The 17,068-nt window shown below is 39.2% G+C and overlaps 1 protein-coding gene across 13 annotated transcripts in view; it reads left to right on the forward strand.

Moving 5' to 3' along the window:
* Positions 1-17,068, forward strand: part of cep170aa (centrosomal protein 170Aa) — a 49,827-nt gene that overhangs the window by 1,575 nt on the left and 31,184 nt on the right. For all 13 annotated transcript variants that reach the window (XM_053501739.1, XM_053501740.1, XM_053501743.1 and 10 more), the window contains exons 2-6: positions 10,585-10,727; positions 12,131-12,220; positions 14,222-14,300; positions 14,498-14,556; positions 15,170-15,341. In XM_053501739.1, the coding sequence (XP_053357714.1) occupies positions 10,623-10,727; positions 12,131-12,220; positions 14,222-14,300; positions 14,498-14,556; positions 15,170-15,341 (505 nt within the window). In that variant the 5' untranslated portion in view covers positions 10,585-10,622. The remainder of the gene's footprint in view (positions 1-10,584; positions 10,728-12,130; positions 12,221-14,221; positions 14,301-14,497; positions 14,557-15,169; positions 15,342-17,068) is intronic.

A 17,068-nucleotide genomic window follows, 5' to 3' on the forward strand; every position in this document is an offset into this window, starting at 1 on the left:
AGCCTAACCTGTATGTATTTGGACTGTGGGAGGAAACTGAAGAACCTGGAGGAAACCCACCAAGCACGGGGAGAATATGCAAGCTTTATGCATATATTCCATTTCCATCCAGTCTTACTGTATATCCCCTATTTATCATTAGCCTGTTTTTATCAGACTAAGTGGCATGTCTGCCAGGCGACTTCCTGTGAGTAAGCCATTCATGTAAAAACAGTAATGAGTGAATTCATATAAACTTGTGATTGGAGTTACAATGGGAAGTGTTGTCTGGTCAGAAACACCTGTCTGGCCAGTCAGATTTGAGACCAGCACTGTCATAGGACATAGGATGAAGTTTTCACGTTTTGTTTTTATTATCTAAATTGGTTTTATGAACCTGTATACACACATGAGAGGTCTGAATACAGAGATTTTATAACTAATAAAAATGTGAATAATTTTACACATTTTAGGTTTTGAAGTTCACTGAATCGCATAAGTTTGCCACTCATATTTAGTAAATTTAGTATTTTCTTAATCAGTCCTAATGACTGTATGATAACTTGCCCTTTTTAACTAGACTCGAATTTACTAGTTTGTAACTAGTTTGAGAATTTACAAGCAAACATTGCTTTTTTTAGTTGGAAAATATATGAATCTCTCACAAACATAATACAGTATTCAGCTTTTGCAGATGATTTCAATGTTAAAATAGAAAGTAATGGATGCATAGTAAATTGGTCTGTGAATTGGTAATGGGATTATAATGAAATGTGAAGTTCAATCAGTTAATCAATCAATCAATCAATCAATCAATCAATTAATTAATAAAATCCAGGTTTGTGGACTCTAAAACATCCTATTTTAATTCATGTTAATCACGAATGTCAGGAAGTGAAACAAAGTCCACTCAAATAGGCCTTTTGAAGACACAGGGCGAAGTGGAAAGTGAAAATCGGAATAATTCGGGAAGTGGTTTGTTGGTTAAAAGGCAGCCTGGTGGTAGTCAGACAGTTGTGGGTGTGTGTTCTGTATTATTAAACACAATCCATGTCTCTTCGACCACTCTAAACACATTGAATTCTAGAAGCACGAGCTGCATTAGATGCATTACTTAATAATTAACATTACATTTAAAGGACAGATAAAGAGCGGCATTATAAAGAATGTTATTTTAAATAATTTTTTTTGTGTGTGTTGTTGAAAATAGACAAGGGCACGCAAAAACACCCTGACATGCCATCAACTTGTGGCACAAATGTTAGCATTTAGCATGTTAGCACAATCAGGGTTTCCTGTGTTACCTGTGTGTACTGTAGTATTCTAGGGCTAAACGCTTTGATTAAAAATAAATAAATACATAAAACTCCCCTATCTAACTTTAACTATGTTGTACGTATCATATAAGTCACTTGTGATCCTATTATCATACAATATAAAGACAAAGATGCTGTTGATACAGGCCCATCCCATTTGCTCCATACATTCAATTCAGGATAAAATCAAATCAATTTTATTGAATTATCTCCTATATAGTAATCAAATGAAGATGATGTTTCGTTGGTTTAAGCTTCAGGCCAAGAAGAGACCAGCTGTTAAAAAGTGACACGGCCTGGATAATGTAAAAATAATAGACCATGGGTGCGTCCAATTTTTGTCCCATCCCGTCTGGTCTGGGTGTTGCAGCTATTAGTCTGAATGTTTGCTCCAGTGGATTATTCCATCACACTTTGTTTTACAAAGCTTTGCTTATAAAGATTTTATCACTAAACGAAATAACTGAAACACTTTTAAAAAAGCCTAATGAGTCACACAGTTCCCAAATTGTTAGTGTTTACTACTATATACTATACTACTATACTACTTACTGTTATATTCCAGTTTGATTGTACTAACATGGATTTTGAAAAAGCCATCCTGTATTCAGATCGGCTTTTTTTTTTCCATTTTACTCTCAGTGTCCTGCTCAGCCGTCTGCTTTTTATAAAGCAGCAGATATCCTCACTGTCCACTGACCGCTATGTGATTCATAATTCTGGAGTTGCATCACTTCCTCTGTAGTTTGATGAGATGTGTCTCTGTGCATTTCCTGTTATAAAAGAAGACGTCCAGCTTATTATCATTAAGGCTGTATTTTAAGCTAAAAGTACTTTACAATTTGGCTAATGAAGAAAGTTTATAGCAACAAAAGTGAGAGGTGTAAGCCTAGTCTAACTGACAGATTGACTCCCACGACACAAAATGAAAAGGGGTCCTATTATGCAAAATTAAAATTTTAAATAATTTGTAGACATTTAGGTCTCCAGTGTCCATTTGCAAAAAAAAATCGAAAAGAAATCAGTTTTTTGTCTTTCTGAAATTCCTGTATTGGCCGGGGTGTTTAAACATATCTATTAGATTTTTTCCACAAACTAATATTAATAGCACTCTACTTATAGCGGATAAGCTCCCGACGGGACTCTGTGATGCCATGAAAGTCAGACTGTCCAGTGTGTACTGCTGTCGTGAAGGAAATATATGCAGAAGAGGCTAGATATGTTGGCATCGCTCCAAGAACTATTGAGAACAGAAAGCAATGTTAAAAGTTCTTTGGAATGGGGATTCACCAATTAGGGAAGATAATATTTAATGTTTTTTTGAGAAAGACTGGACCCGAAAGTCTGTATGAATGTAAAAGACAGCTCTATAGGGGGGTGATGCAGCTTACCGGACTCCAACCAAAGGCGCAGTATTAAGAGGGAATGGAACGTATAGATGAGATGTGGAAGTGCTGGATGAAAGCAGATGGACGGGAAATCGGTTTAAAAGGGTTGAGAAGATGAGGCGGAATAAGACCCACAGTTGGTGGTAATGCATGGTAACGTTGGTGGTAAAAACCTACTGGATGCCAGCCAGTGTTAAGCAACAAAGAAGAAGAAGACTTTTTCATTATTGTGACCTCATATATGAAGAGCCCCTCCCCCAATCTCATTTGCATAGACAATGAAATGGTTTGTTTGGAAGAGGAGTGAACGTTTTGTCTCCTGCTAAATTTGTACATTTCTTCCGCATTTCTAGTGGTGAGTTTTACATAGAAATTAAGTACACAGAGAAAAACAAAGCTACCGGTATACAAATGAGTAGAAAACTAGCATGGAGAGTACAAAGTTTAATGTCATCTCTCCATATGTGCTTGTTGAACAATCCAATCCACATTTAGTAGTCCTTCTGATGTTATCGTAACCCCTCCCCTTCTGGGAAGACTAGATGTTGGAGTGTTGCTGTGAGGATTCAAGTTCATTCAGCTATGAGAGCATCAGTGAAGTTAGACAATGATGTTAGGTGAGGGCGCCTGGTACAGAGTCAGCATTCTTGTTCATCTCAAAGACGTTCAGTGTGCAGACCACTCTAACCCTCGACAAGCCATGTCTTCATTGAGCTTGCCTTGTGTACATGTAGTGTAGTCTATGCATTGGAACTTTCTTTGGTAGTTTCCTGATTGGATAATTTTCTGGTTGTCTAGCAATTTTAACTGGTCAATTCAGTATTACGATTACTTAGTAGATAGTATTTAATGTTACAGTTCTTGCTGAAATATGCCAGATTCACTTATTTTTATTTGTTTTAAACCTTGCAGAAGTAGTGCTGCTATACATCTATCGTCGGAGACCTGGCATGCCGGTGGATGTGCTGTGCTGTTTTTAGGGCCATGTTGTGTTTCTGCATCAGCTCCATTTATTTATTTATTTTTTCCGAGCTGCAGTGGATCATTTCGATTTGAGAAACCTTCAAATGGTGTGTGGTTTCGTAACACGTTTGGATAGGAAATACAAAAAATAATGTTTGAAAAAAGGTCAGCTCTGTAAAAGGTCCATTACAATTATACTTTTATTAAGGTAACATTAATATGTGTATATTAAAGAGTTTTCGCTGGAGAAATCTGTGTTGTTTCAAGATGTGTGATGTTTTAATGAATTTTCTGGTCCTTTGCATAGGGTCAAAGACAGAAGTCCTTGAACAGGTCGGCCATTGTTAACTAGTAACACAACAATATCCCGGAGGAGACTGTAAGCACAAAAGCCAGCATAAAAATAAAGAAATTGTGTTTGCTTTTCTTTGAAGATCAGTTAGTTATTTACTTTTGGAACAAAAATTAGGCAATCTCCAAAAAATTAATGAATTATTTAATTCAAATAAAAAGTGTATAAGGTTAACCTCCATACAGGGTTGCGGGTGGCCTGGACTCTCTCCCAGGGGATGCCTGAGTCGAGGGTTAGGGGATGGACCCTATCCTTCGCAGGGCACACACTACGGGCAATTTGAAAACGGCATTTAACTTAAACAGTGTGTCTTTGGACTGTGGGAAGAAATCACAGTATCCGAAGGAAACCCCCTAAGCACGGAGAGAACACACAAACTCCATGTACACAGACCCCGAGGCGAGAATGGAACCCAGAACCTGGAGGTGCAAGGTGATAGTGCTGACTGATTTCGTTTTCATATTATTAATATTATTTAAATAAAAACGAATATAGGAAGCAAACCAAAGAAATGAGCAAACATTCAGAAATGCAAGGCTGATCAGGTTGATCAAACAAGCATAATCTAGACAAAGGATAAATCAGTAAGCATGAAGCAGGTTGATGTCTAAACACAAGGCCAAGACACAAGAATAATCCATATTAAGCATGAATACTTGAACAACACCGGAAAATACTTTGGGGGAACGCAAGGTTTGGAAGTACCCCGATGACAGTTGAGAAGACTTCGTAATATGAACATAAACAACCGAGCATAAATAACCAGTTAATCAGCTGATCTCAGAACCAAAATAAAGGCGCATGGCCCAACAAACAGACTGAGACTTGCACAGCGAGGGGAATTTGAGACATTCGAGACAAGAACAGATTACTGAACAGCCATAAAACCTGGAGACACAATGAGGCAGGAGGTCCTGAGGCCAGAGCCTCTCATTTAGCAGAAGGTGGTTTGGGGTGGGGGTGTCTATTGTACATCTATGCCCACATGCAGGCTGTATCCTGCATGTGGTCCTCAACTTACAAATGCAGATGTGACCACAGAGCCAATAATGTTTTTCAACACATTATGCCATCTCATGACATTTAGAAGGGGTTTCGAACAATAGTGTCGAGGCTGTCTTTGCACATTTGAAATACAAATTATTTACTTCTTTTTATTTTAAAGTAGCTAGTTCAAATAAAAAAATCTTCATTTACAGTCAGATAGGCAGATGGTCTTTAGTGCTTCTGTTACTTTGTCTCTGCTTAAACACCTTTTAACACCACAGCACCACTGTCTGGCCTCACTCTTGCCTGAAAAGTCAGAGTTCAGCTTCCAACAAATGTTTGAAGAAAAAGTCCTGGTGCAGCTTTAGGTTATGAGGGTTTGTGTGGTTATTTTGATTCATCGAAAGGTCTCGTATTTTACAATTTCTTTAGAACAGACAGGTCTCAGAGCTCTCCAATGTGTGTGTTAATGCTAAAGCTGACATACCCCTTAGATGCATTTATTCATACTGGGACAGAAGTGGCTCAGACCACTGGGTCACCCCCTGTTGGGTCCTTGGCAAGACCCTCAACCCAGCGCCCCATGCATTCATTCTGTTTCAGTCCCAAACCCAGTTAGAAAATGGGACACAATGGCAACCAGTGTATAATAGAAAATGAAAGAGACAAAGCCCAAGAAAAACAAAAAATCTATTTCAAAAACATCTGTTTCACCCATGTTTCAAATGTGCTGTTTCAGTCTCTAAATGAGATACTGCTCATTTGTGAGTCACACCCTTCCGGAGGACAGCAGAGCTGAGGAGCACGCCAGGGAATTCTTATATGAGGTCACAATAGGGGGAAAATCCAGCTGGCTTGTTTAAGCTCTGGCCAATACAGAAATGTGAAATGGACAGAAAGTATTTTTCTTTCTTTTTCCTTCAAATGTTTTGTTTGTACATGCACACTGGAGACCCATTTAAAAAAAACATTAAAGAAAATTGTTGGTATAAGTTGTTTTCTGTATTTTTGTCATCGCTCCAGTCTTCACCTTTGAGCTTTTGGTTTCATCTAAGAACGCTTGCTGTAATATGCTAAACCTTAGTCTGTGTGATATTGATCTCTTCTTGCAAATCTAGGGCAGAATTTTAGGGATATTTTCAGTTACAGAAAAGAAAGTGTCTTTCTAGTAGAATCATATTCTAAAATCTAAGTACATCTTATTCTTCAAATGCTTTTGAAGGTTTTATCCGGCTGCATGTATTCATGTAATATGCAGTATATTATGTAACATAACAATGTATTTATTGTAATGTGCAGAATGTCTCCCCTAGGGATGGCTGAGCCTTTGAGGGTTGAGACATGCTGGTAATGATGGGATGTTAGCTGAGCTTTGCAGAGCTGGATAGTTCCTGTACGCATGCATCACGGTATGATGTAATAGTGATGTGGACAATCTGACGACTCTTACAGCATCTAAAGTGATTTCATTTATGTGGGAATTTTTTAAGGTTTCCATGTTGGCAACTTTTGAAAAAAGTTACGCATATAGTCTATTCTGCCGTCTATAAAAGTGATTCCAGTCCATTAATCTCACAGCGTCCGGTCATATCATTCCGCAGGACAGGTGAGTCAGTGTTTCGTTGTCTTTGAAAAGTCAATAGAGGCCAACAGAGGAGTCAGAGCAGATGGAAGGAAGCCTTAGCCACACTTCCTGTTCCTCCACAGAATGCAGGCGGTCTAAAACAATCCGACTGTTCAGGCCGGGAGAGGGGGAGGATGCACTCTGAGCCAGCATGGACGAATCACCCTTTCACTCACGGACAAAGCATGTTGTTTCGCTGGCAAGAAGATGGAAAGCATTGGCAACAACAACAAAAAAAATCCAGTCAAACATCTCTTTCATGATGTGCCTCTGAATATAACATGTAAAACTATCAAGTTTTCTCCTAAACCTTCGAAACCAGCCCTCCTGATAAGCCTGCCAGGAATAATAAAAGCAAATGATCTGCTGTTTGAAATGTGTTAGAAATGCATGTGTTCTACAGCAGAGGTAGTTCATTCCAACAGTCGCTGTGCCTGAAGCTCTTTCATGTGTGTTTAAGGCGTTCGTTGGTGTGGTACAGCACCATGAGTCCTCTGCCACGTTGCGTTTGTTCCCAGACTCCTGCAGGCGTTTGCCGCCTCTAATGACTTCCCTGCGGTTCGGCAGCTGAAGCTTGGGCTCGAGACCCAGTCATCATTATCCGGCTCTTACTTGCTGGCTCTTTTTGAAATATATACGGCGAGGGATATCGACCTGCCAAACTCCTAGTCCTCATATGCTCAGGCATCAGATTTCTGGTCTTTTGGACATGCAGAGCACATTCTTTTAAGGTCAAGGAGTTAAAGAGTGAGTGATTGATTACAGTATGAACTGGAATTCTGGCAAGAAACTTTTTTTCAAACGCTGCAATATGGTACTTAAGTAGGTAGCTAGCTTGTGACCTGGCGATAAGGTGCAAAACGATTTAACAACAACAAAAATGAAAAACACCACAGCAAAAGTGAAATCACAATGACGTTAACAAAAAATGGGGAACGTGGGTCCCTACTGAACATCACATGCTTGTTTTGTGCGCTATGGCCAACCAGTATTTGGTGTTCAATAAGGAGCGACCCTTTCCGTTTGCCTTCACTTCAGACTTGTTTGTCCAGTTCCTCCCCATGGGTGCTCATTTGGATTAGCATGTGGGAAGTTTTGTCTTGGTTTCTTTGGCAGGAATGGGTGAGCCTTGGGTGCCCATGATCCTGTCACCAGTTTACTGGTTAATAGTTGGTGATCAATGTTGGTCACGTGACTCACGTCACTTGTTAATGATCAGAATTTTATGGTTGACCGGTGTAGTGTGTAACAATTCTGTCATGATTGCGTGTGACGATCAAGCTCCACCCATACTTTTCACTTCAGGGTTTCCAGGCATCAAGGGTAACCAGATATAGTACATAAATAACAACAAAAACACCCTGAAAGGCCACTTAGCTTTACAGATGTATGAGTTTCTTAACTGAAGTGGAAATTTATATTCAATTTCCCAAACCGATACTATGCGTCCTTGGTTAAAAAACATAGTTTAACTCAACATTGTGATGATTTACTGACCCATGACTCTGCATTAATACATGACCATGAAAAAAATTTGAATTCTTGGGAGTGAGCAATTTTATGTATCTCCATAGCCTTTATCATCTCATGATCCTGTCCCAGCTGGTGAAGCACATTGTGATGGCAAAAAAAAAAACAAAAAAAAAAAACATAGCCTTTGGCTAAGTTTTAGCTACTGTATGAAACGATGTGTAAAGACATTAATTAAGTCTGGAAACCCCGGTGACAGTTCTACAACAGCCCACTGAACCTGTCTGTCTGCTGGACAACTGTGAATGAAAAACGGATATGTAATTTGCTCGTCCCAGGCCACTAGTGATTTATCCACCTCTGCATTATGTGACTCACAATTACACTCACACATATATATCGTTAAAGCAGCAGCATAATTGGAGGTCGGGTTTTGCAGAGGCGCAGATCTAAGGCACATGAATCAAATGTTGTCATAGAAATGCTCTATTAAGCTTTTGAAATAATGTTCATCAGTCGTGGCTGCCTCGTTGTGCCGCAGTGTAGAAAGGGGTTCGGGTGGTGTGGGGGTGCTGAGGAGCTCTGATCCTGCATGGACAGCCTCGGGGAATGATACTGGGTATACTGGAATTGCTTGGAATCCTGTGTGTGCCATTTTCTTCAGGAGCCTTCTATCCAAGTCTTATAAGCCTTAAATTATGTGTAGGGGTGTAACTTAACAACTACATTTACATTACATTACATTGATTGCGTAGAATTTTTATTAACATGATGCATTTTTAAAACAGCAAAACTGTTTTGCTTTGTCTCTCTCTCTCTCTAAATTGTCTCTCATGCCAGGGGAAAAAGTGGGCACAGGTGTTCAAGGTTACCATGTCTCAGGAAAATCCTGTGAAAAAAAATTGCACCCTGAAAATTCAGGCATTTTCATGTGCATTGGCAATTGTTTCACCTAATTTGTTTAAAATTAACCGAATTCGGCATCAAACCCGACTCCCTTCCGGTGAACATCACAAGGGGGCGTGTCTAAAGCACATGCTGCATTATTTCACATTCGACTATTAATAAGTTTGCTGTAAAATAATGCAAGATCTCTGTGTCTTCTGTATGCTTCATTAGCAAGTACGAACTTTCTATTCACAAAGCTGATTTCTAACCCTCTTGAGGTCACCCATGAAATCAGCCCGCCAGCTGTTTTAAAGCAGCAGAGTGTGAGAGAGGGACAGAGAGATTGTATTTGGTATTAACACTGCCTTGTGATAAACAGCTTGTTTTTTAAAAGCCCTGTAGCCTCTCATGATTCGAGATATAGAGAAAGCTACTGTTTCAGAGCTGAGCCGAAATACTGCTCATACTGTTATGGCCTTAATTATCCAATATTCTGAACAACGACAAGCAAGTGGTACTTAGGCGTTTACACACACATTTCTGTATTTCCATTCTGATCTTTGCCTAAACAGGTTTGTTTTGTGTGAAATCGCAGCTCTTCGTAATGATTTTCGTTCAGTGGTTTAATTGCAGGAGGAGTTGAGGAGGTTGCATGAGGTCATTCAGCTGGACGCGTTTTAGGTTGTGGGTCAAGAATCTGTGCGTACATATTTTCCATTGCACAGCTTGGGCAGTTCATTGTGAATGCTTTTTCAGAGCTTGAGCAAAAAAAAAAAAAAAAAAAAATGGGTGGGCGAAGAAGAAGCGTGCATCACTTCCGGCAGCATCTGCTAGTGATCAGAGCGAGGGTGAATGACGGTGCTCAACTTTCTCTCTCTTTCTCTCTCTCTCTCTCTCTGGCTTTGCTGCCAGAGAAAACCCAGGAATGTTATGAATCTAACCGATCTCCAGCCCGCCCACTCGGCCTGTTTGAAATTTCAAACTTAAACAGACTTCTCCAGCGCACCAGTGATGAGCTGTTAATACAGAGCTGCTTTAATCATATTCACTCTCTTCCTACAAAACCACTGGAGATGAATTTAAAGCAAATGGAGAATGAGATTTTTTAACAGGCTTCTACATGCAGTTACTAGTGTGATGCTTTGCAAGAACAGAACTGTTTAGTGTGGGGCTTAGAATGATTAAGATTAAGATTCAGTTAAAGAAGTGAAATGATATTTTCACATATTCCAGTTATGCTCTAGAAGCTGGAGTCCGAGCGCAGAGGCAGCCAGTATCCAGCGGCCCTGGAGCAGACAGGGTTAACAGTCCTTTGCTCAAGGGTTTAACAGTGACAGCTTTGGCGGTGCTGGGACTTGAACCCCCTGACCCTCTGATCAGTAACCCAGAGCCTTAATAGAATGAGCCACCGCTGCCAATTACACTGTTTTTTTCTTTTTCCTTTTTGTATGGTGTTTCTATGCCACTTGGTGACATCAATCTAGGATGCACTTTCTACTGTTTCTGTTTCTGGGGTATGCTTTGGATCCAGGAACAAGCAATTATTGTTCCTGGATATGAATTTCGTGACTTTCTACTCCAGATCTCAGCACTTTCTAATCTCTCTCTCTCTCTCAGGATGACGTAGGGGCTCAGGCTGGAGACAGAGAGCAGAGATGAGCCTGACATCGTGGTTCCTGGTGAGCAGCGGGGGCACACGCCACCGGCTGCCCCGTGAGATGATTTTTGTGGGCCGTGATGACTGCGAGCTCATGCTGCAGGTCAGTTGATGCCTTCTGCCTTTTCATATTGCTTAATATATATTTGTAATTCACAATTCCTGGTTGATAAGAACATCAAACACTGTTATTTTGTCTTATTACTCAAAGGCGTTTGCGACTAAATTAATCAATTCCAGCGGCTAGGTCATGTGACCCAGGGCCCGTGTTGTATTTTGATACAATTTTTTTTATATATGACAGTTGGAATGGAAAGAGAGTTATTCCTGCTGAGTAACATGACTGGATCAGCGTGACACTGTCAGAGATCATGTGTGGGGCGTCACAGAGCTGTATTAATAGAAAGTGGGACAAACAGCTCATGGGATACTTTTAGATCGTTTTCAACGCCCTCTAATACAAGCAGATAAACTGCTACACTGTCAAACACAGCAGAGACGGGTGCCAGTGCTGTCATGTGGACGATGCAGCGGAATCCAAATTCACAATCTGGCAGATGACACATCACAGCACACTGATGGAGACGCTGAAATAAACCAAACAGTGCAGCGCTGCATCCGAAATCAGCGATATTAACACAGAGCAACATGGGGAATTCTATTCGGTTGAAATAATCAGTCTAGAAGTACTCCGGTATCTCTGATACTCTATATCTTAGGAGTCCTTTCTAGCATAAATCTAGCATTCTGAATTTTTTAGGAAGGTCATAAGCAATGTTTTTTTTCTCCTTTTAATGACCTGAGGATATTCAGTGAAAAAACTCAATGGCCCACTCATGTGATTATTCTTATAGGATGCTTAATATACTTGTCACATGGTCCAATCAAAATGGGCGATTTTTGCATTTTTGAATCACGAGGGAGAGTCAAAAATTATCCGCACACTGGCTGTAGAATAAACTTTAGTTAACTTTTAGACAAGACGAATACATTCTTTTGACCAACGTAATTTGTTTGCTTTTCAAAACACTTTGTCCATCTGTCAACATGCTTTCGTATTTCCTCATTAAAAATGTTTTAGGCTGAGCTGTAAGCCACAAACGCACCGCGTTTCGTCACACTTCTTTTTCTCCTTCTTCGAAAAATAAGGGCACCAGGTACTCAGGAGCTTTAATATGAACGGAGTGCAGACACATATTTGACTCACCTGTGTAATCAATCCAGAATTATGTTTGCCTGGAGCTTTTTTCCCTTCAAGTGGTTAATTCAGAATATGCTAATCAGATAAAGTATGTAAATGATCTTTCCTTGCAAAATAAGGAATACTTTTATCTTGACTTTGTGTTTGTTTTTCTGCCAAATTTGATTGTGTGCCAATTTCCAAACAAAAGTTATTATAATTAGTTACATAAATCATCATACCCAGAAAACATAAACAATTTTGTGCTTTTAGATAAACCTAACTTCAGATAAAACATTTTTTTTAATGTGTTTTAATGTTTGCAGTCTCGTAGTGTAGACAAGCAGCACGCTGTGATCAACTACGAGCCAGCAAGTGATGAACACAAAGTGAAGGATTTGGGGAGCCTTAATGGGGTGAGTAAGATGCCACTAAACAATGATAAGTGATACTGAGTACGTATTTAATCTACACAGTCGCACAGTTTAAAATTTCACTGGATCGACTTTAGCTTTGATTACAGCACACATTCGCCTGTCACAGCATTTGAAACAGCATTGAAAAGAAGTGAGCATCTTAGTCTGAATTTAAGAGTTTCTAATGTAGGTGAACATCACAGGAACAGGGTCAATCTGGACTCGTCAGACCGCATGACCTTTTTCTATCGCCCCGACTCCCAGGCAAATTATAGCACGTTTTTATGATTAGTCTCACTAATAAGTGGTTTTCTTATGACCACAAAGCTGATTGTCCCAGTCCTGTACGTTCTCATCACATTAAATTAAAATGCCTTTACTTTCACTGTTAAACATAACTCTGATTTCTACTGTCAGTTTTTTTTTTACGATGCAATTTTCCCAAATGTTTAAGTGACTTCTGATCATGGTCATTCATACATTTTTTCTGACCACATTTCTTCACTGAAGCTGACAGTTCAGCACTAGACCTCCAGCTTTTAACCATGTGTTAGACAGTTCTTAACCCAATTCTAGTGATTACAGTAAACTGACCCGTCTCAAACACACTAACACATGAAAGGTTATGGAATGAGAAGCTACTCACTGGATCAGTTAGGGTTAATCGATATTCTACCAGCTTCATCATCTTAATCACTGCAGTATTTATACCATCTAAGACTCTTAGGTATTCGCTTCTTTAAATCCAGATGTGACTTTTTTATATTTTTTTTTTGGCCATGCTGTATATTCAAGCTACTGAGTAAATCCCGACTAATTTCCATTACAATATGTTTTATCTCATCACACAAAAGGATTTTTATTCTGATTGCTTATTAGTTTTGATAAATCAAGGTCTGCATGTGTAATCGTGTGGTATATGTCATGGGTAATGTGTTATTGTAAGTGCGGACACGCCTCTGTCTGAGGTCAGCACAGGCACTTTGGTGTTACCCGGTTCCTCAAACAGGAAGTGTGACTCACTGCTCAGTTCTGGAATTCCTCTTCCTGTCCAGTGTTTGTGACAGGAAACGCTGCTGGTCTAATGAATTTATGACTCCATAACAACCTTTTTTAGACCGTCTCACCGGTTCATGCTCTCTCTCCCTAAGGGTTCTGCCTGGGTATTAATGTAAAGTGACTGTTTCTTAAATGTTTCTTGCTCCTTTTCGGGGTCATTTGATGGTTAGTAAAGAACTGTGGACGGAGAAAGAGTCATGACATGAATCAGCAGGACAAGATCCTGCACACATCCCCCACACAATGGCCATCTATTATATTATCACACAATGATTTCATCCCTTGATTTTTTTTAAATTATTATTATTATTTTTTTCATAAGAAGAATTCTAAGTCTTAAAGTGTTGAAGTGCTTTGTCAGTGAAATTAGCTCTGTCACCTCTTAAGCTCTGTAGGAAACATCTGATATTTGACACTGAGCAGGATTTAGACACACACACACACAGAGAGGCACATGCAGGCACACAGAAGTGCTAAAGAGTTCATAAGGTCCAGCTAATGAGAATCGATATTTCAGATTGAGTTTGTCTCGTTCAATGAGTTGCAGTGTGGAGTTAATTTTTTAACAAACTTTAGCGTTTTCAATTTTCATTTTCAATCTCATCTACGGATTACTTCTGTGTTGTAGTTCAATAGCGGATTTGGTCTGACCTTCGATTAAAAAGCAACATAATCCTACTTGATCCAATTAACAAGAGTAGCATAATCATTTCCTCTTCTGTAGGAGAGGAAAAGCTTATTTTTTTTATGGCAGAACCCACAGCATTTCTTAGACATGCCTGGTTTTATAAGACCTCAGTGAAAGACACTTTCATCGTGTTCTACTTTAAAACTTCTGTGCAGTGTGAGTTTCTGCTAGTGCTGCTAGTTCGAGATTCTCACCGCAGAAAAAAGAGATCAGAATGAACTTTTCCGTTTGTTAACGTTTTCGTCTCCTTTCAGACATTTGTGAACGATGTTCGAATCCAGGAGCAGATGTACATCACTCTGAAGATCGATGATAAGTTACGGTTTGGATATGATATCCTTTTCAAAACAGCTGCTCCCTGTCACTCCCTGTCGAACATCTGAAACAGGAGTTTAATGTAGGTCACAGTTCTTTCTCTGTGTCTTTTGTTGTCTCGGGACCTTTTGTGTGTGTGTGTGTGTGTGTGTGTGTTTGTCCATGTATCTACAGCACTCAGTAAAAAGGTCTTCTTCTTCCTTAACCTGTTGCACATACCAACTTGTTCACGGTAGTCCGAGGAGAGCTGCATGTTCCAGAGGAGGCTTTAAAGGTACCGTAAATGACATTTACTTTTATTTAACAGTAAATAATGCTAAATATGTAAGCATGCTATGAGGTTGTCTGTAGTATATAAGGGGCGTTCAAGTCAAATTGGGACTTGCGAAGAAATTTCTTGGTAATGAAGGCGTAAAAGCAGTTGACATGTACAGAAGACTTAAAGCACAGTATGGTGATGAGACTCTTCTCTTGTGAGAACTGTATACACAGGTATCTTTCACAAACACCACTGGCACATTACAGGAACTTGGTTAGAAGTTATTGTTACATCCACGTACAGTCCTGACCTCTCCAAGCCATTTCGACCAAGTTTGGTCCATTAAAGGAGTTCCTGGGAGGCAAACTTTAGGACATGAAGTAGGCAGTCCAATAATCTCCGCGGCATACTGAGAAACCGTTCTACCTTGGTGGTTTCCAAGCGCTGGTGAAACACTCTGATGAGTACATTAGTATAGCAGTGCAGTGGTGTTTTTACTCTCACGAGTGTGTTCTGTTATTCTGCACAATCACAAAGTGATCCTGACCGTTCTTTAATCCTGGGAGAGTTAAGTCAAGTAGGGACTCCAAATAATTGTTGATATTTACAATAATATTTTTGATTTTAGCATGAGAAATTTACTAGTCAGCTTCAGCTTGGGAAGAAGCCAGTCTGTACCGAGTCGCCCAAAACAACCAAGTCTCCTACAGCCAGAGGTGCAGAGAGCAAAGCAGCCGAGCCTGTCCCTGAACCTCCTGCCAAAGCCGCCGAAACCTGCAAGGCTGATGAAAAGATGTCAGGTACAGACATACATTTTTAACATAAAACACACACACACACACGCATACCTAAAATCATAACACTGCTACACCATCCTCCATTTTGCCTGGTTAAAATTAGCTGATTAATTTAATCGACTATAATAATGACGCTGGCTGTAATAAAAATCCCAGTTTTATAGTAATGCTCTTGTACTGATATGTTAGCATTTCCATAGTAACAGAAATTTCACAGGGTCTTGTATGACGGATGCTCAACAAAAACTTTTTTTGTTATGTTTTCTGTTTTTGAAAAAGGCCTCCTGTGTTAGAGGAAAAACAAACAAAAAAACATTTTTAAACGTGAAAGTTTTTTATATTGTAACTTTAGTTCTTTGCTTTTGTTTCTCTGTAGATAAAGCGATGCAATTTAATATTCTTTTTTTAATAAAAATATTATAAACCTGCGAATGGTAACATGTCTTATGACCCTGAGTTCATAAGCAGTAGAGGCTATACCGCCACCTAGTGGGCTGGAGTGTGGTGGAAGAAAACTGGCAGGACAAATATCTTGGTGTGAAACATACACAATCTGTTAGTGAAAAACTAAAAGGAAACTGTAAGCAATAATTCGACTAGTGACAAATCTGACAGAAATGATTGCTGGAATTGAATCTAATTTAAAAAATCGCAATGCCCAAAAATTCATCAAATCAGATTGACAGCCTCCTGTACCTACGGTATGATTCACAGCTGTAGCTCTTAGTAATATGACAAGTTGCATTTTGAGAGGGAAAAAAGAGAAGCTGGTTTTTAACTGATAGAATGTAATTGATAACATGTTGTTATCGGATTATAATACATTTTAACACAGTAACTTTATCGCGACGTTCTGTCATTTATGATTTTCACCCCATTGTGTTTTAACCTGTGTAGTACTAGAGCACGCTTATGATAATGTACTGAAGAAAGAGTGTCTATAGAATTACCAGGCACTTCCTCTGCACTCTCTGCATTTCCTCTAATTTTTGATACTTAATACGTGTATAATCTCTTTCTTTAGATGATTAATTATTTTTTCCAACGTTTAAATACATATCTGCTTACTCCATGTCACACTTATTTGTACCACGCTAGACTTTAGAAAATGTAATAGTGCTAGTGAAACTGAAACTTGTGCACCTACAGGTCTCTCTCTCTCTCTCTCTCTCTCTCTCTCTCTCTCTCTCTGTGGGAGTGATGTGTACAATAAATCTGTTCACATTATAAAAGCATTCACATGATCATTAGGTAACTAAACTAGACTTTGTTACAATAAGGTCAATTTCATGACATTTTTTGCACCTTTCAATGAAGAAATTGTATCTTAGATCACATTGTTTAATGTTACAACAGTTCAACAGACCAAGCAATCTGATTAGATGATAGGCATTTCACAACCTGCTGATAACAGATGGTAACCGCATCGGGACGTTTAACTATATGTCTCACTCCACGTCCCAGGTGTTCTAACAGTTGTGAATTACTCTTACTGTTGGTTGCCAGCATACAGTATATGACTATCAGTATGGCATCCTGGACCAGTGCACAAAGTCACTTTAATAACCTCTGCACAAAGACACTTTGTTCTTTGCATATTTGCACACCCAAATGCACATCATATTTCTATGTACAGTATATTTCTATTTTTATGCACATCATGTTTCTATTTTTATTTTTAGTTCTATTTTTCCTAGCACATTTCTATTTTTATTTTTAGTTCTATATTT

The sequence above is a fragment of the Clarias gariepinus genome, chromosome 8 (assembly GCF_024256425.1).
Source record: "Clarias gariepinus isolate MV-2021 ecotype Netherlands chromosome 8, CGAR_prim_01v2, whole genome shotgun sequence".
NCBI classification, from domain to species: domain Eukaryota; kingdom Metazoa; phylum Chordata; class Actinopteri; order Siluriformes; family Clariidae; genus Clarias; species Clarias gariepinus.